The sequence below is a fragment of the Mustelus asterias genome, chromosome 12, assembly GCF_964213995.1.
Source record: "Mustelus asterias chromosome 12, sMusAst1.hap1.1, whole genome shotgun sequence".
Lineage (NCBI taxonomy): Eukaryota > Metazoa > Chordata > Chondrichthyes > Carcharhiniformes > Triakidae > Mustelus > Mustelus asterias.
In genome coordinates this window covers 75,708,448-75,728,100 of record NC_135812.1, presented here as the reverse complement: position 1 = coordinate 75,728,100, position 19,653 = coordinate 75,708,448, and the positions used below count along the sequence as shown (strand labels likewise).

General features: G+C 43.6%; 1 protein-coding gene across 1 annotated transcript in view; it reads left to right on the top strand.

Annotated features, from left to right (window-relative positions):
- Positions 1-19,653, top strand: part of LOC144502041 (myosin-10) — a 167,488-nt gene that overhangs the window by 27,122 nt on the left and 120,713 nt on the right. Inside the window, exon 3 of the mRNA XM_078226052.1 lies at positions 6,960-7,116. Coding sequence (XP_078082178.1) covers positions 6,960-7,116 — 157 coding nt within the window. The remainder of the gene's footprint in view (positions 1-6,959; positions 7,117-19,653) is intronic.

Sequence of the window (19,653 nt, the reverse complement as noted above, 5' to 3'; positions counted from 1 at the left end):
CCACAGTCACTCACCAAAACACTTTTGATAACATGTTCTAAACCCACAACTTCTAACACCTAGAGGGACCAGGGCAGCAGGGAAATGGTGGAAGGACCACATACAAGTTCTCATCCTGATCATACACTAGCCTGACTTGGTTGGGTCAAAATCCTGGAACTCTTTCCTTAACAGCACCTCGGATGTACCTGCACTGCATTTACTGCAGCAGTTCAGAAAGGCAGCTTACCACCACCTTGAGGGCAATTGGGGATGGATGGTGAATGCTGGTCTAGCTGGTGATGTGTGCTTCCATGAACACACGCCTTTGGGAAGTCCTATGCAAAATGGGCGTCAAAGAAAGATGTGAGATGTTTCTTCTGTCAATGAAAACTAATTATCCTAATCACATAATTGATTGGGGAAAGTCACTTTTAAAAAATCTTTCTTTGGGCTCTCCTTTCCACTTAACCCATTTAAAAACCAATTGTTAATTGTGGTTCTTCTCGTGCAGTGGGTGGGTTAACACTTAGCTAGCCGCTTTTGTAAGTGTTTTATATATTTTAAATTAACTAGATAGGCAACTTCTGCAGAATTGATCCATTGTGATATGTGGGAGTGAACGAGAATCCAGGATGGTAGTCTGCCTCCCTGGTGTCGGGGTACTGGATGTCTCCGGGGGGGTAGGAAGCATTTAAAAAAGGAAGGTAGTCAAATGGACGTAATTATATACATTGGTGAAAATGATGTAGGTAGGAAGAGCAGGGGGGTCATGAGAGAGAAATTCGGGGAGATGGGTGCTAGGCTTTTTAGCCTAGCCTCCAGGGTAGCAATCTCTGGACTGCTCTGTGTCTAGTGCAAGTGAGGCTAGGAACAGGGAGATTCTACAGTTGAATGCATGGCTAAAGGACTGGTGCAAGAGGGAGGGTTTTAAATTCATAGATAACTGGGAAGTCTTCAAGTCAGGATGGCAACTGTACAGAAAGGATGGGTTACACCTTAACTGGAAGGGAGCAAATATCCTGGCTGGGAGTTTTGCTAGAGTGTTTCGGCAGGATTTAAACTAGTGTGGCAGGAGGGTGGGGAACAAAACAGTAGGTCAGTAAGTACTGAGGCTGGGGGCCAGGGCAAGGCTAGCTAAGAGGAGGAACACTCTGGAGGAGGATGACCTGAGTGAGCCTGGAGGTCTGGAGTGCATCTGCTTCAATGCGAGGAGCGTAACGGGTAAGACAGACGAACTTAGGGCCTTAATGCATACGTGGAATTTGGATGTGGTTGCGGTGACGGAGACTTGGTTAAAAGGACAGGACTGGCAGCTGAATATTCTGGGGTATAAGTGTTTTAGGTGAGACAGCAGGGGCTAAAAAAGGTGGGGGAGTAGCGATATTAGTTAGGGAGCATATTACCGCGGTGCAGAGGGTAGACAACTTAGAGGGGTCATGTACTGAGTCACTGGGTGGAACTCCGAAACAGGAAGGGTGCAGTCACTATGCTGGGGGTGTATTACAACCCACGGGAAATGGAGGAAAGGATCTGTCAGGAGATTTTGGATATGTGCAGGAAAAAATAGGGTTGTTGTAGTGGGGGACTTTAATTTCCCTGGTATAGACTGGAAAGTGCTTAGAGCTGGGGTTCCAGACAGGGAGGAATTTGCAAAATGCATACTGGAAGGTTCTTTGGAACAGTATGTAGATAGCCTGACTAGAGAGGGGGCTATACTGGACCTAGTTCTGGGAAATGAGCCCGGTCAGGTCGTCAAAGTTTCGATAGGGGAACATGTGGCAAATAGTGACAACTCTGTTAACTTTAGGATAGTAATGGACAAGGATGAGTGCTGTCCTACGGGCAGGGTGCTAAATTGGGGGAAGGCTAACTATAGCCGGATTAGGCAGGAATTGGTGGACGTTGATTGGGAGAGGATGTTCGAGGGCAAGTCCACATCTGGCATGTGGGAGTCTTTTAAGGAACAATTGATAAGGCTGCAGGATAGGCATGTGCCTGTAAAAAGGAAAGATAAGAAAGGTAGGATTTGAGAGCTGTGGATAACCAGGGAAATTGAGTATCTGATTAAAATGAAAAGGGAGGTGTACGTTAAGTCCAGGCAACTGAAAACAGATGGAGCTCTGGAGGAATACAGAGAGTAGGAAAGAACTCAAACGGGGAGTTAGAAGGGCAAAGAGAGGTCACGAGATGTTCTTGGCAGGCAGGATTCCGGAGAATCCTAAGGCATTCTATTCATACGTTCGGAACAAGAGAGTTGTCAGGGAGAAAATCGGACCTCTCGGGGACAAAGGAGGGGAATTATGCTTAGAACCCAAGGGAATAGGGGAGATCCTAAATGAATACTTTGCATTGGTATTCACGAAGGAGAGGGACGTGTTAACCGGGAGTGTCTCGGAGGGAGGTTTTGACCCGTTGGAGAAAATCTCCATTACAAGGGAGGAAGTGTTAGGTTTTTTAGGGAACATTAAAACTGACACAGCCCCAGGGCCTGATGGCATCTATCCTCGACTGCTCAGGGAGATGAGAGATGAAATTGCTGGGCCTCTGACGGAAATCTTTGTCGCTTCTTTGTCTCGTTGTTTAAGAAGGGTAGCAGGGATAACCCAGGAAATTATAGGTCGGTGAGCTTGACGTCCGTGGTAGGGAAGTTGTTGGAGAGGATTCTTAGAGACAGGATGTATGCGCATTTAGAACAGAACAATCTCATTAGTGACAGACAGCATGGTTTTGTAAGAGGGAGGTCGTGCATTACAAATTTGGTGGAGTTTTTTTGAGGAAGTGACAAAAACGGTTGACTAAGGAGGGTCCGTGGATGTCGTCGATATGGATTTCAGTAAGGCATTTGACAAAGTCCCACATGGCAGGTTGGTTAAAAAGGTTAAGGCTCATGGCATACAAGAAGTGGCTAGATGGGTGGAGAACTGGCTTGGCCATAGGAGACAGAGGGTAGTGGTCGAAGGGTCTTTTTCTGGCTGGAGGTCTGTGACCAATGGTGTTCCGCAGGGCTCTGTACTGGGACCTCTGCTATTTGTGATATATATAAATTATTTGGAAGAAGGTGTAACTGGTGTTATCAGCAAGTTTGTGGATGACACTAAGATGGCTGGACTTGAGGATAGCGATGAGCATTGTCGGGCAATACAGCAGGATATAGATCGGCTGGAAAATTGGGCGAAGAGGTGGTAGATGGAATTTAATCCAGATAAATGCGAAGTGATGCATTTCGGAAGAAATAATGTAGGGAGGAGTTATACAATAAATGGCAGCCATCAAGAGTATAGAAACGGGGACCTAGGTGTGCAAGTCTACAAATCCTTGAAGGTGGCAACACAGGTGAAGGTGGTGAAGAAGGCATATGGTATGCTTGCCTTTATAGGACTGGGTATAGAGTATAAAAGCTGGAGTCTGATGATGCAGCTGTATAGAACGCTGGTTAGGCCACATTTGGAGTACTGTGTCCAGTTCTGGTCGCTGCACTACCAGAAGGATGTGGAGGCGTTGGAGAGAGTGCAGAGAAGGTTTACCAGGATGTTGCCTGGTATGGAGGGTCTTAGCTATGAGGAGAGATTGGGTAAACTGGGGTTGTTCTCCCTGGAAAGACGGAGAATGAGGGGAGATCTAATAGAGGTGTACAAGATTATGAAGGGGATAGATGGGGTGAACGGTGGGAAGCTTTTTCCCAGGTCGGAGGTGACGATCTCGAGGGGTCACGGGCTCAAGGTGAGAGGTGCGAAGTATAACTCAGATATCAGAGGGACGTTTTTTACACAGGGTGGTGGGGGCCTGGAATGTGCTGCCAAGTAGGGTGGTGGCGGCAGGCATGCTGACATCGTTTAAGACTTACCTGGATAGTCACATGAGCAGCCTGGGAATGGAGGGATACAAACGATTGGTCTAGTTGGACCAAGGAGCGGCACAGGCTTGGAGGGCCGAAGGGCCTGTTTCCTGTGCTGTACTGTTCTTTGTTCTTTGGAAATGAAATTGACAGGTTTCCTTTAACTGAATTAATGAATGGAGTTGGTTTTTGAATTTCTGTTAATGAAGATAAATGCACTCTACACTAGCATTGCTGATTGGCCGGATAAACATTCTTACTTGTAAAGAGCAAAATTATAACTGTCATAGAAACTAGAGAAGTTTAACAACACCAGGTTAAAGTCCAACAGGTTTATTTGGTAGCAAAAGCCACACAAGCTTTCGGAGCTCCAAGCCCCTTCAGGTGAGTGGGAATTCTGTTCACAAACAGGGCATATAAAGACACAGACTCAATTTACATGAATAATGGTTGGAATGCGAATACTTGCAGCTAATCAAGTTTTGTTAAAGACTTGATTAGCTGTGAGTATTTGCATTCCAACCATTATTCATGTAAATTGAGTCTGTGTCTTTGTATGCCCTGTTTGTGAACAGAATTCCCACTCACCTGAAGGGGCTTGGAGCTCCGAAAGCTTGTGTGGCTTTTGCTACCAAATAAACCTGTTGGACTTTAACCTGGTGGTGTTAAACTTCTTACTGTGTTTACCCCAGTCCAACGCCGGCATCTCCACATCATAGAAACTAGAAGCAGGAGGGAGCCATTCAGCCCTTCAAGCTGGTGTTTTAGTTCACAAAATGTAAATTAAACAAAACTTTATCTGCAAAATCTGCTTTCTTTTTAAAACAAAAAATGCAAACGCAAACACTTTTCCTCCAGTACACTGCTGCCTGGCTGGTGTTAGCACAGATTACAGGGCAGCAGTCAGCAATTATTTTATATTTGACACCGGAATCTCCCCTCGGCGGTTTTAGGAGTCTGGGTATCTGAGTTTAGTTTCAAGGTCCCTAAATTTAATCTTTCACTGATACTTTGTAGTTGATGCCATTTGTTCTGATTTGTTTGAATGGCCCTTGAGTTCCACCGTGACAGTAATGTGCTCCAGAATTCCTTTTGTTTGTTTCGTTGTTTGCTGATTTCTAGGTTTTGAATTACAGCATACACTGATGCTGCCTTCTCTATCTCGGTTTCCTTATTTCTCACTGAACTGTCTTGATGAGCTAGATGTGATACAAGGGACTTCCTTCAAAGGCAGCAGGTGAATGGAGATCCGTGAAGTGGGAAAATATAATGTATTTAAATCTAGACTCACGACTTGGAAGTTTTAATTCACACTTGATGCATTCCACGCAACTGTTGTCATCCATGGTGAATGAGTCATTGCTGAAAAGATTGATTCAATGATTGCAGGTCCTTGTTAAATCATTATTCTCTTCATGCACTGACCCAAATAAAGGCCACAACTGGGTCTAGCAAAGCAGTGGTCAGGTACTGGTAACAATTACCGAAGCTGCTTAATAAAAGATCAGTTGAATGTTTGTTTATGCAATGCTGCCATATGTGCTTGCATTGAAATAAACTCCTTAGAGCTATATTAATGGTTTTGATCATAAGGTAGTTATGCCATTCTTTTATAAACAGCATTATCGTTGTTTAGTTTAACTTGGGTAATTTATCTCAATAGAATTGAAGTTTCAAGTCTCTGGGGATGGTGTTTAATCTGAGCATCCAGATTGGCTGCAAACCAGAAACTGGCTGCATTTTGCTGAGTGAGCGAGTAGCATATTTAAAACCCATTCACACATCTTTAGTATAGCAGTACACTGGTATTTGGTGTTTTATTTTCCCCCGACTAACTTTGGATGTCCAGTTTCCTCTGTTCATGGTACAGGGTATAACACTATATTTACAGATTTCAAGTATTTTTAGGTGATGCTGCAGTGTAAACTCAGCCATGGTTGATATACACACACAGGCTTTTCCCACCAAGTTCCAGCAATGTTCTTCTCCATTTCCTTTCAACTGCCCAGCAAAAGAGAAAAATGTGGCAATACCTAACCAAACAGTGAAATCTGTTAGTGTCCAGTGGCGTGAATTTGGTATGGATGTTAATCTTGGGCAGATGTAGCATTTATGATCCAGTGTACCAAGGTGACCAACTGCCCTACCATTAACAGGACAATCCCGGACTGTCTGATGCCAGATGCTGTTTGTTCCGTATTTTCCAATCAGTTCTTTAGGGACCCACTTCCTGGTTTCTGGACTTCAATTTGCATACATGCGAAGTATGCACCTGTATCCTCATGGTGAAGCCCCCCACAATACTCTGCACATCTTCACCCTTCCCTCTGCCCGAGCACAGCATCATCCTCACCCTATCATTTTTAAGTTATTAATTTCCAGCAATGGATTGACACCAGTTGAGTGGAAATAAAGTTGGCTTGTGATGCTTCAGCCTGTTTATCCTCAATCAGATGGTGATTTTCTTTTTAAATGGAAGGTATAGGCGAGGTTGGACAAGATGCATAACTAGTCTTGTCAAAAAAAAACTATCCTTTTCCGGTTAGTGTAACCAACTCATTCACTGACGCAGTTAGAAGGATCACAAGAATTAAGAACTCGGGCTGGGAATAAGCAACAAATAAGTTGCTATGTCCCAGCTGGCTGGCGCTTAGAATGGCGGCGCAGGCAGGACTATCTACAAATTCAATGAAGTTGTTGCAAGGAAGGTTGGCATGAATGGCTCACGTCCCTATTCCATCCGTTCCCAAAAATCCCTATCCAGTCCCCAATTACAGCATATACCAGGATATTCAAAGACATGCAATCATAGTTCCTGGTAGTTACTTGGGTTGTGTATAATTATCCCTTCTGTATAGGAATGTTTGGCTTCCAGAAATTGCAAGTAGTTTAGTACAGAGGGTTCCAAAATGCAGAGTAATACTGAATGAGGTTTTCTAGGCTGCTTTTGTCACTGAACAAGCAGAGATTTTGACATGGGGAAGACCTTTTATGCAGTAATTGATTAAAAAGACATTTTAATTTAAAAACATAACTTGTCAAATATTTGTTTGGGATTCTGGCTTTGTCTGCAAAGCCTGCCACTAAAAAACCCAATTGTTTCTCTCCAAGTTCTTCATGGTGTCTGTTTCTCTTGTTTTAGACCTATTCTGGACTCTTCTGTGTCGTCATAAATCCGTACAAGAACCTGCCCATTTATGCAGAACAAATTATTGAAATGTACAGGGGGAAAAAGCGACACGAGATGCCACCACATATCTATGCCATCTCTGAAAGTGCCTACAGGAGCATGTTGCAAGGTAAGATGCAAATCTGTTGCTCAGGTGGGAGGGAAGTTGAGTAACCTGCAATTTTCAATTTATCTTTCGGCATGTGGGGACTTTCCCTCAAAGTAAACATCGTGTGATCCTTGAATTTGTTTTGATGCAATGTAGCAAACACTTGGCATTGACGATATGGTCTGTGTTCATGTGTTCTGGTTTCGAGTATGGAGATCAGTTAATAATTTGAAGTTGAAACGGAAGAGGAATCTCTGGAGATGGGAATCAATTTTTTTTTTATTGCCAGCAGCTGGATTTGCTCAGTGCCAGTGGGGAAAATGAAATATCTGCTGCGAGTCCTGACCTGATTTGGTTATTGTTTGAGATCACTTTTGCAGTTTGGGCTGCATTAACAACCAATTAAGTGCCAGGTTGTCAATAGTTCATGCAATCATCTAGAATGAGATGTAATTTTGAGTGTGTATTCCATTAGCATTGAATCCTGCTGGATGAGGGAGAAAACTTACCTGAGTAAAAAAACGTGCTTATAAAAGAGCATCATACTGGGCTGGGAGCAATTTTTTTATTCACCCGATGACTTAAATGCACGCAGAGTTATTAACAACTAATGTTAGAGAGAATGGTTATGATTCTGCTACTTCCATTTATACTTGCTACTGAAGCTGCTAATGGTTGGGCCTAGCTCACTGCTCTGGAACTCATCGATTTTTGTTTTGAGATGGTTGGCCTCCAGCAATTGCAGCCATGTTCCATTTATCATAGAAATCATAGAAACCCTACAGTGCAGAAGGAGGCCATTCAGCCCATCGAGTCCGCACCGACCACAATCCCACCCAGGCCCTACCCCCACATATTTTACCCGCTAATGTACGCATCTCAGGACTCTAAGGGGCAATTTTTAACCTGGCCAATCAACCTAACCCGCACATCTTTGGACTGTGGGAGGAAACCGGAGGAAACCCACGCAGACACGAGGAGAATGGGCAAACTCCACACAGACAGTGACCCGAGCCGGGAATCGAACCCGGGACCCTGGAGCTGTGAAGCAGCAGTGCTAACCACTGCTACCGTGCCGCCCTTGTGCTATGTATGACGACTCCCCCTCCAAACATGTGATCTCCACATTCCCACCCCCTCAACCCCATCCACTTTTATCATTGACACTTACCTCCTCACTGGCCTGGCCTGTTGTTTTCAATAGGACATTTAAACTTGCCTGCTTTATGGCAGCTAGTGCCGTAAGAAAGGGGGAGTATTCTCGTTCTGCTTGAGCCCGGGACTGCTTCGCTACCCGCCTGCCTGAGTCAAGAAGGTCAGGCGAGATGGGCACTTCAGAATTTTGGTGTGGGTAAGTCTGTACAGAGTGGCAGTCTGATACTGACTGCCTCTCTGAGGAAATGATGGCCCGATAGATTTGCTTAAAAAAAAAACTTCAGTGGGAACAAGAACAGAAGAGTTAAAACCCTTACAAAGGAAAGATTGAAAGGCTCTTACTAAATCTGATTGAAGGGTAAATGTGTGAATGCAAATTGTCGTCTTGCTTTTGAAAAGCAAAGGTAGTTGAGTATTGGGAATGTTCAAAGATTTTGTATTTTTAGACATGAGCATTAATTTTATACTTTGAAATTAGTTAGATTTAAATTTTTTTTGTCTTTCTGCCTGATTCCCAAAGATTCCATGAGCCTGGCTTCTTGGTATCAAATTCCCATTCTTTGTGTAAAGTCATGTCTGAAATCCATCCTGGTGCAGAGAAAAGACAGTAAGAAGTTTAACAACACCAGGTTAAAGTCCAACAGGTTTATTTGGTAGCAAAAGCCACACAAGCTTTCGAGGCTCTGAGCCCCTTCTTCAGGTGAGTGGGAATTCTGTTCACAAACAGAACTTATAAGACACAGACTCAATTTACATGAATAATGGTTGGAATGCGAATACTTACAACTAATCCAGTCTTTAAGAAACAAAACAATGGGAGTGGAGAGAGCATCAAGACAGGCTAAAAAGATGTGTATTGTCTCCAGACAAGACAGCCAGAAAAGAGGCAGACATGTAGAATCATTTTGAAATTTCAAGACTGACATTGATAGATTTTTGATGGGTAAGAATATCTGGAATATGAAGATAAATGGGGTTGACAAAGAACAAAGAAAAGTACAGCACAGGAACGGGCCCTTCGGTTCTCCAAGCCTGTGCCGATCATGATGCCCTAACTAAACGAAAAATAAAACCTTTTGATCTTATCGGATAGTATCCTCCTCCTTCCCTTCCTATTCATGGCACCCATCCAGGTGCCTCAAGTGTTTAAGTGCCTACTTCCACCACCACCTCTGACAGCACTCGCCAGTCTCCGTGTGGGATCGGGGGGGGGGGGGGGGCGAAATCAGCCATGATCTAATTAAATGGGTCAATCGGGCCCGAGGGTCGAATGGCCTGCACCAGTCCCTCCTATCTTCTGAAAAATGGGACAGCAACAGGGCCCGAACCTAATAAAACTTTAGCTGCATGCATGTTCTCCAAGAGAAGCCAGTGAAATTGGATTTGGGAGCAGGAGGTATGGTTGGCTGAGCCCAACCAGCTGGGACTGAAGTGGAATTCTTTATTTGCTGCCTCGGGAATGACTGACCAACAAGATCCAGGCGACACACTTCACTCTGATTAGTAATCCTTCTCTTCCATATCCCAAGCGGAAATGATGCAACAGGTAAATATCATAACTGAAGTGCCCATTCAGAGTGGCTGATTAAAACTGTCCTTAAAATAGTACAAGCAAACTGTCGGGTTTGTAATGTTTGAACATTTATACGTTGCAGCTGCAATGCATTGTATTGGGCCATCTTGGACTGGTTCCACATTAATGGCTGTTCGTGTAAGTTTGAATTGAACTATATAATGGTGGTTTTGTTTGGAGGTTATATCTGAGTGAGTGAGAGCTGACATGATTACTGGAGTTCCTTTGTTCCCATATGTTTCTAGACACATTGTGCAGAGATAAGCAAGGTGGTCTGGTCAGTTACACTGGCATGAGCTAGGCAAATGGACTTTTAACAGACAGCTACATAGTGGTTGCATTGTTCTGGTTTTATTGCAAGAGGCTAGCTGTTAAGTTTTTAGTTTGATCCGTTTTGTGCAGTTGGGTGATTTTTTTTTTTTGCTGTCCTCGTTTTTATTGGTATGCAGCTGTGTAAGTTATCTGTGTCAATGCGAGTAGTTGGTATGCAGCTGAATTGCTGAGCAGTGAGGGCTCTTGTCCTCGTGCTCCCATTAAGGCCAGGGTTTGGGCACAAGGCTGTTTTATCTTTGGCACCTCTGAGATTTGGGAGACGAGGGGATGGAGGTGGGGACAAAGCATCACTTCAGTTAAAAGCTTCCTGTTTACCACTTCATTTACGTAACCTCGCTGCTTCTAAATAGATGCAGTACATGTGTAATTTCTTCTCTTTTATAGAATCATAGCATCTACGGAGCAGGAGGAGGCCATTTGGCCCATCAAGCCTGCACCACCAACAATCCCACCCAGGTACTATCCCCATAACCCCATATATTTACCCTCCTAATTCCCCGACACTAAGGGTCAATTTAGCATGGCCAATCAACCTAACCTGCATATTTTTGGATTTTGGGAGGAAACCGGAGCACCCGGAGGAAAACCACGCAGACTCACGGAGGATGAATAGACTGGAGTTTGCAGTGTTTTTGTTAAGGAAACCTCTCCCATTTGAGGTGTCCCACAGAAGTAGGAACAAGAGACTACAAGAACCGGTCAGAGGCTGAGAATCCTGTGGCAAGTAGCTCACCACCTCACTCCCCAAAGTTTGTCCATCTACAAGGCGCAAGTAAGGAGTGCGATAGAATACTCTCCATTTGGCTGGATGAGTGCAGCTCCAACAAATCCAGAACAAAGCAGTCTACTTGGTACTCCTTCCCACAAACAATCCATCCCTCCACCACTGATGGTGGCTACTATCTACAGGATGTACTGCAGGAACTCAGCAAGGCTCCTTCAGCAGCGCCTTCCAATCACATGACTGCTACCATCTAGAAGGACAAGGGCAGCAGATAAATGGGAACACCGCCATCTGGAAGTTCCCCTCCAAGTCACTCACCATCTTGACTTGGAAATATATCGCCATTCCTTCACTGTTGCTGGATCAAAATCCTGCAACTCGCTCTCTAACAGCATTGTGGGTCATGATGTGGAGATGCTGGTGTTGGACTGGGATGGGCACAGTAAGAAGTCTCAACACCAGGTTAAAAGTCCAACAGGTTTATTTGGAATCACGAGCTTTCGGAGCGCTGCTCTGTTAACAGGAGTGTACTGCATCGCCTGATGGAGTACTGCTCTGAAAGCTCCTGATTCCAAATAAACCTGTTGGACTTTAACCTGGTGTTGAGGCTTACAGCACTGTGGGTGCACTTGCACCCCAGACTGCAGCGGTTCAAGAAGGCAGCTTACCATCAACTTAAGAGCAACTAGGAATGGGCAATAAATGCTGATCTTGCCAGCGGCACCCATATCATGTAAATGAATTAAACAAAAATACATCCCCCATATTAACGCCATGACTCATCTTCTGTCTTGGCTCCGTTTGCTCACCCTACTCCCATCTCTCTCAATTGCCGTTTTTTATGTATCCTAGATGTGGTAGTACAGTTTGAGCTCTGTAATGATGTGCATCATTACCATTTTGGGAGGTCAGAATTGTTATGCTTGATAAAAGACAACTCTGCAGTATGAGTTGTCTTTTTTAAGATGTTGGCTATTTGAGTGGATGTAAAAATGGATTTTCTTTGCTGGATGAGGGGAAAGTGATCATTGACTTAAAAACTGTTTCCTTGCAGTTTTTGTTTCCTTGAGAGCCAATAACAAAGACAAATTTTAGATGCTGCTGTTTTCCTATTGCTTAACACTCAAGTTGAGAAAGTAGAACCATTGTTAACTTGAGGGCATGTTCTAAATAAAATACAATTTCTCCAGGTTGCAGAGTGTGCCAGAAAATTGGCATTATTGTGTTAGCAGTAAGTGGTGATAAATTAGGTGCTTGTCACCGAAAACACAGTACGACCAGTTCTGTAAAAGAATGCAGGGTGTGTGCTTTACAGTCTGATATGTCCCACATCCCATAAGTGAATTAAAGAAACCTTTTATATTACATGTTTATCTCTGTGTCAATGAGGGAGTGTGGGGATGCACGGTGTTCAATTGTGGTCAAGCTGCAGGCTGTTTGGTGCATCATCTGCCTTTTCAGCCATGAGACACAATGTTCAGCAGTTACACACACACTCTGGTCTGTGTAGAACATGAAGTTTTCCTGGCAGGTAGCTAATGGGCAATATCTAATCAAAAACCCAAAATAACCTGGGCAAGTGAAGCAGTTTTTAACTGTACATGTCTTCCACTTGTCGACTTCTATAAATGCAGCAAATCCCAGATCAAAAAAAAATGCAGCAACTGGAAATCGAAAAAGGAAAATGCATCCAGCAGGTTTAACAGCATCTGTGGGGAAAGAGAAACTGTTTGGGGGCGATCTTGCCAAAAAGTTTAAGTGCTGAATGAGCGTGACAGCTGGAGAGAATCGCGCTGTTTTTTGGGGCGAATAATTCTTTCCTTTGTGGGGGGGGGCAGGGAAATGAAGCAAGATCTGTTTTGTGCTAGCAGGGAGGGTCAAGGCCCAAGCTCGCCTGAAAGCCGGCAGCTTGCAGTTGAGGGTGCCTTTGCGCGTGCTCAGCTACCACTTGTCTTTGCAGCCAATCAGGGCCCCCCCACCCTATCACAGGGCTCTGCAGCCACATCTCTTTCCCTACCTCTCACCTATATGGACCAGATGATCACCAGTTGCAGAGTGTGCAGCATCAACCTGCACTACCACACCGCAACCCCTTGGCTGTGCCAGGCTGCCATTGCCCAAGGAGTCTTGATCACTTGTAATATTTAAATTCTAATTTGTAATAGTTTAAAATTTAATCAGCCTCGCGTTGGATATCTGGTGTCAGTAAGATTGCGAGAGGGGAGAAATCAGGCACAGACACAATTTCTCGGCGCTCTTGCAATTTTACCACCTTGCTTCACCTCCTGGCCGATGGGGCAAAATGGTAAGATCATGGCTGCCTTGTTTTAGCTAAATGACCTATTATCAAAACTGGAACAAGTTTGAGATGTATTTGGTTTTATGCAACAACTGAGAGTGTAGGGGAGGTGAGGAAAGCATAAAAGGGAAGATATGAGATAGGATAGAATAATGACAAAACCCAATATCTCTCGTCATTGTGACTAGGTCGAACTTGTCATAAAGTTTGCCCAGTTGTGTAAAGAAAATGATGAGTGTCATTATGTCACCTATTAGGTACATTTAAGTTTACTTATGTTTTTAAAAGGAAGAAAGTTGAACCTTTTTGCTGTGTCAGCTTATTGCCATCCCTACTTTATATTTTTTTAAATGGTGTTCAAGAATAACCAATGGAAAACATGGGAGTATTTTTAGGAAACTACCATAGAATTGTAGAGGTGACACTCCTTGATTGGCTTTTTGAGTCTTGGTTTGCATTGAGTAACAGTGTGGTGAGCTGAGAAATTGGAAGAAATGAGTTGCAGCACTATTGGGGACTGAACATCCTTGGCGACTAATGCAATGTCATACTCTAATTTTAAAAAAAAATTCAAGTTGTGAGAATCTGGTTCACCAGTGTCCTTCAGGGAAGGAAATCTGCTGTCCTTGCCTGATCTGGCCTACATGTGACTCCAGATCCATGGCAATGTAGTTGACTCAAATGCCCTCTGAAATGGAGGGCAGTTAGGAACAGGCAATAAATGTGGTGCTCGCGTCCCATAAAATGAATTAAAGGTTGAATTAGCCACCACTGAGTAAAAGACTCTTTTATTTGTGAGATGTGGGTGTTAATGGCTCAGTCAGCATTTATTACTCACCTCAAATTACCTTTTGAGAAGGTGGTGGTGAACTGCTGCAGTCCCTTTGTAAGTACATCCACAGTGCAATTAGGGAGTGAGTTATAGGATTTTAACCCAGTGGTCATGAAGGAATAGCAATATATTCCCAAGTCAGGGTGGCAAATGGAGAATGAAGAATCCTATCTAAATAAGCTTCTCTTTCATTAAAACTAATTTCTCGCATTCAAACTGGGAGTGAGTTTTCAAGAGATTCAAGTGCCAATAATTGCTGAGCTGCAGATTAATTTTCATATTCCTATGAAAGGACACACCGTTCCATGCACAAATTTCCTCTGATTCCTTGGTCTTGGCAGTGTCGTAGGCCCAACCATCTTTCCTTAAGGTTAGAATTGGGGTTGTTCACTACACTAGTTATGATGACTCAGTTACAGAAGCAGTCTGTGCCCATATGCAGCAAGACCAAGACAATATTTCGGCTTGGGCTGACAAGTGGCAAGTTAAATTCATACTAAACAAATGTCCGGTAATGACCATCTCCAACAAGAGAGATTTGAGCATCTCTGTTTGACATTCAATGGACCATTGCTGAATCCCCTACTATTAACATCCTGGGGCTTACCACTGATCAGAAACTACTGGATCAGCCATGTAAATACAATGGCTACAGTCGAAGCTTGACACCATCCAGGGCAAAACAGCTCGCTTGATAGGCACACCATCCATGTACACAAATATTCACTCCCTCTGGTGCACAGTGGCAGCAGTGTGTACCATCTGCAAGATGCACTGCAGCAACTCGCCAAGGCACCTTTGATAGCACCTTCCACCTTTACCATCTAGAAGGATGAGTGGCAGATGCAAGTTCCCCTCCAGCTTGACTTGGAACATTGCTGTTCCTTTCAACAATGGGTTCAAAATCCTAGAACTCTCTTCCTAACAGCACTCTGGGTGTACCTGCGCCAGATGGGCTGTAGCAGTTTAAGAAAGGCAGCTTGCCACCACCTTGGGCAATGTGATGGACAACAAATGTTGGCCTTGCCCAACAGTGCGCACATTGCATGTGATAAAATGTATTCATTCTTGGATGTCCTCGTGCTATGTTTGCTGGAGTTGATTTCTACTCAACAGCTGCATCCAAGTTAAGCTAAATAAGTGTATTTTGCTCTTCCAATCTTTTCAACAGTGGACAGGGAGAACACTTGGTAAACTGAAAGTAGGTACGAATCATTGAATTGCTCTGATTTCATAACCAAATTAGTTCAGGACAACTGTATATTTGAATTCTTAAGTAGAACTAGTCTTTGTGCAATGGTATCAAATAATTCCCACATCAGTGGGTTGTTACTGGATTTGTACCTCATCGCTTTATGAATTAGCCACTTCAGGCTCCTGAGATCTTGCCCTTTTTATCTTGTTTGAAAAGCCATCAAGCGTTTTAGTGGAGTGCTGATTTATTACACACCCGGTACCAGCAAACTCGCGACATAATGACTGTGCAGTTTATATTTATTACTGAGGGGTTCGCTAATTTGTTCCTAGTCTTTGGAGAAAATGAGCATTTTTTGCACCTTTTTCAAAACTTACATGAATGTACTTTGAACGCAACCCTTAAATCTCGGGTAGTCTCTGATCTGTAGTATGTTGGTTGATTTCAAATAGGATGTGCTAAAGGTACAATCATCAGCAGATAAGTGGGGATTGTGTATTTTATTTTACTATTGTTAGGTACCCCTGTGTTGGGGACAAAACAATTTGCACGCCTGATCATCCAGTGACCCTTCTCATCGTGCTTGTCTGAATGCCTTATGGGCAACTCCAGCTGTGGTGCCTTTGCTATTGAATAGCCTATCAAATGGGTTCACAGGAAAAATGACTACATGGGTGAGGCATGAGAAACATTTTTGGTCACGAATCATCATTTAGCAAATTCCTTGCCTTCTAATGAGGGGGAAAATTGGACAGATCACTGGGTTGCCACGCGAATGCATCTTGATTGAGCCAAAGTTGTATTTTTAAAGAAATGGATTCAGACTTGTGGATGACGTGAGAAGCACCCATTTGGAGTAGTGTTCCATGCCATGTTACTCGGTGAAGTAAACTATCATGAGTGGTGAAAGTTCAATTTTTATTATGTTCAGTGATGCAGCTGCTGTAAATGTAGATTTCCTAATGTCTTCCATAGCATTATTCTCCTGCTTTGTATTGGGCCAGCATTTGGAAGCATTATCACCAGGAAATGCTAGTGCTGTTTATAAATGGATCCAGCTGTCTTAAACTTGGCTGAAAGTGGGTGAAACTTGTATAATAGTGCGTATAAATGTGCAATTAAATGTTTTACTAACTGATTCGGGAGGCAATGCGCCAAGCATGTTTAAATATTGAAAAGTTGTATGTTCCAAATAACAATGGCGCAAAGATGAATACTTTAAAGCCCTAATGTTGCACAGCTTCACCAGTGGCCTGTAGTCTTGGTTCTGGTGGTCATCAGTTGAAAGATCAGGCTGTATGTGCTGAGAATTGGGTGTTATTTTTGGCATTGCTGCAGTGCAATCTGATCCCAATTTAACCAATTAAGTCCTTTACTCTTTGCAAACTGACCTTTTGAATTGATGTGAAAGATATGCATCTCGAGTTTTTTTTATTTGTTCAAGGGATGTGGGTGCAGCTATCTAGACCAAAATTTATTGCCCATCCCCAATTATTCCTGAGAAGGTGGTGGTGAGCTGCTGCCTTGAACCGCTGCAGTCCGTATGGTGTAGGGACATTCACCAGTGCTCTGAAGGGGAGTTCCAGGATTTTGACCCAGCAGCAGCAAAAGAACGGTGATCTAAATTCCGAGTCAAGATGGTGTGTGACTTGGAGGGGAATTTGCAGATGTTCCTGTGCATCTGCTGCCCTTGTCCTTCTAGATGGTAGTGGTCATGGGTTTGGAAGGAGGCTTGGTGAGCTGCTTCAATGCATCTTGTAAATGGTGCACACTACTGCCATTGAGTTGGTGGTGGAAGGAGTGGATCTTAATGGTGGGGAGGTTGCTTTGTCCTGAATGTTGTCCAGTTTCTTCAGCTACGCTCATCCAGGTAAGTATTCCATTACACTCCTGACTTGTGCCTTGTTGATGCGGACAGACTTTGGGGTGTCAGGAGGGGGGTCACTCACCACAGTTCCCTCTGACCTGCTTTTGTAGCCACGGTATTTATATGGCTGGTCCACATCATTTTCTGGTTAATGGTAACCCACAGGATGTTGATAGTGGGGGATTCAGCAATGATAATGCCTTTGAATGTTGAGGGAAGATGGTTAGATTTTCTCTCGCCGGAAGTGGTCATCGCCTGGCACTTGTTGGGTATGAATGTTATTTGTCACTTATCCCAAATCTGAATATTGTCCAGGTCTTGCTGCACATGGACACGGACTGCTTCAGTATCTGAAGAGTTTTGAATTATGCTGAACACCATGCAATTATCAGCAAACACTACCACTGCTGACCTTATGGGCAAACAGTGGGGAGGAGGAAGGAGGTCATTGAGGCAGCTGAAGATGGTTGGCCATAGGATATTACCCTGAGGGACTCTTGCAGCAATATTCTGGGGCTGAAATGATTGGCTTCCAACAGCCACAATTATCATCCTTTGTGCTAAATATGACTCAACCAGCAGAGGAATTGAGTTCTGGTGAAGGATCATCCTGACTCTACGTTGGCTCTATTCTCTCTCCGCAAATGCTGTCAGACCTGCTGAGATTTTCCAGCATTCTGTTTTTGTTTCATATTCCAGCACCTGCAGTATTTTGCTTTTATTTTATTACAAGAGGGATTTTCCCCTGATTCTCAAGGACTTCAGCTTTTCCCAGGGCTCCTTGATGTCACACTCTGTCCTCGACATCAAGGCAGCATTTTGCAGTCACTCTTGCCCCCACCTCTTGAATTCAGCTCTTCTGCTCATGTTTGGATCGAGGCTGCAATGAGATCAGGGGATGAGTGGTTCTGGCAGAACCAAAATTGAGCATCAGTGAGCAGGTTGTTGCTGGGTAACACTGGTAGCACTGCTGATGACCCCTTCCATCACTTTACTGATCAAGAGTAGACTGATGGGGTGGTAATTGGCCAGGTCAGATTTATCCTGCTTTTTGTGTACAGGACATTCTTGGGCAATTTTCCACAATGCTGGGGAGATGCCAGTGTTGTAACTGTTCTGGAACAACTTGACTCGGGGTGCAGCAACTTCAGGAGCACAGCTCTTCAGAATATTATTGGGGCCTATAGCCTCTGCACTATTCAGTGCCTGCAGCCATTTTTTTGATATGTGGAGTAAATTTAATTGGCTGAAGACTGACATCTGTGATGCCAGGGGCCATCCACTTGGCATTTCTGGCTGAAGGCGATTGCAAGATTCAGCCTCGTCTTTTGCACTGATGCACCTAGCTCTATCATTAAGGTTGGGATTATTTGTAGATCCACCGCCACTTACTGAAATTTTGCATGTTAGCTTCACTTTTGTATGAAAAAAATGTGGTGACTTATTGGCCCAGATTTTCCAGCCACAGTAGCTGAGGCCACTGGTGTCCCTCAAATGATAGTGACTTCAGGCAAGGGGGAAATGAGGTTAACGTCTAACATTCCAAAACTTGTTGTCAGAGTTGCAATGCTATGCTTTCAGTTTGACAGAAATGGCATCTTGCCATCTACCTCATCATTGAACTTCATTGAGCAATGCTGTGGTACTGTATTTGTGCAGTAGAACTAGATTAAACACTCACCAGAAAGCCACGTCTTGTTCATTGCAGTCAAGTAAATTCACTGCAGTTCATCCATTTTGGCATTGAAAATTAACTGTTACAAGTGTGGAGTCTCACCCTTTCAGTATTAATCGTTTGTTTTTTTTAATTTTGACTTTCTATCTTTCACGTGCTCTTAATCCATTTTTTATTTCCCTTTCTATCTCTGATTTTTGTATTAAATTAAAATGGGTGAATTTAACAGCGCAAGGGTTAAGCTTAATTTCACAATCTGGTTGGATATGGAGTTAACTGATCTTGATTCCCTCACTGCAATGTTATCGCCATTTGGGAAAATTCCATATCAAAATAACTAAAAATCTAGTAGTGCAAGGGTAAATCTAACTAACTGCAGATGTTGGATGACCTACAGTACAATTTGTCCCACTGTTATTTGCATGCTACTAACCTTGTGGTGTAAGAAATGAACCTTGGAATTTGATGCATTTACCGTAAGAGCCAAGAATAATCTGCATTTGGTATGCATCCCTCCTGATAGCATTGCACTGGTCATATATTTTGTCCCAGGTCTGACTGACCTCTCTTGATGATCTACAGCATGGAATGCTGCTTTAGTTAGTGAACAATTGTTTGGCTTCAAAGAGGTCGTTGCTCTGGAGGGCTATTTCACCAAAGGAGTGCATGTTGCTAACAAAAATAATAGTGGCCCTTCATTCCTTTACTGTAATGTTTATAGTTTGTTTTAGTGTCACAAGTAGACTCACATTAACACTGCAATGAAGTTCGTGAAAATCCCCTAGTTGCCACACTCCGGCGCATGTCCAGGTACACCTGAGGGAGAATTTAGCATAGCCATTGCATCTTGCCAGCCCATCTTTCCAAATGTGGGAGGAAACTGGAGGAAACCCACGCAGACATGG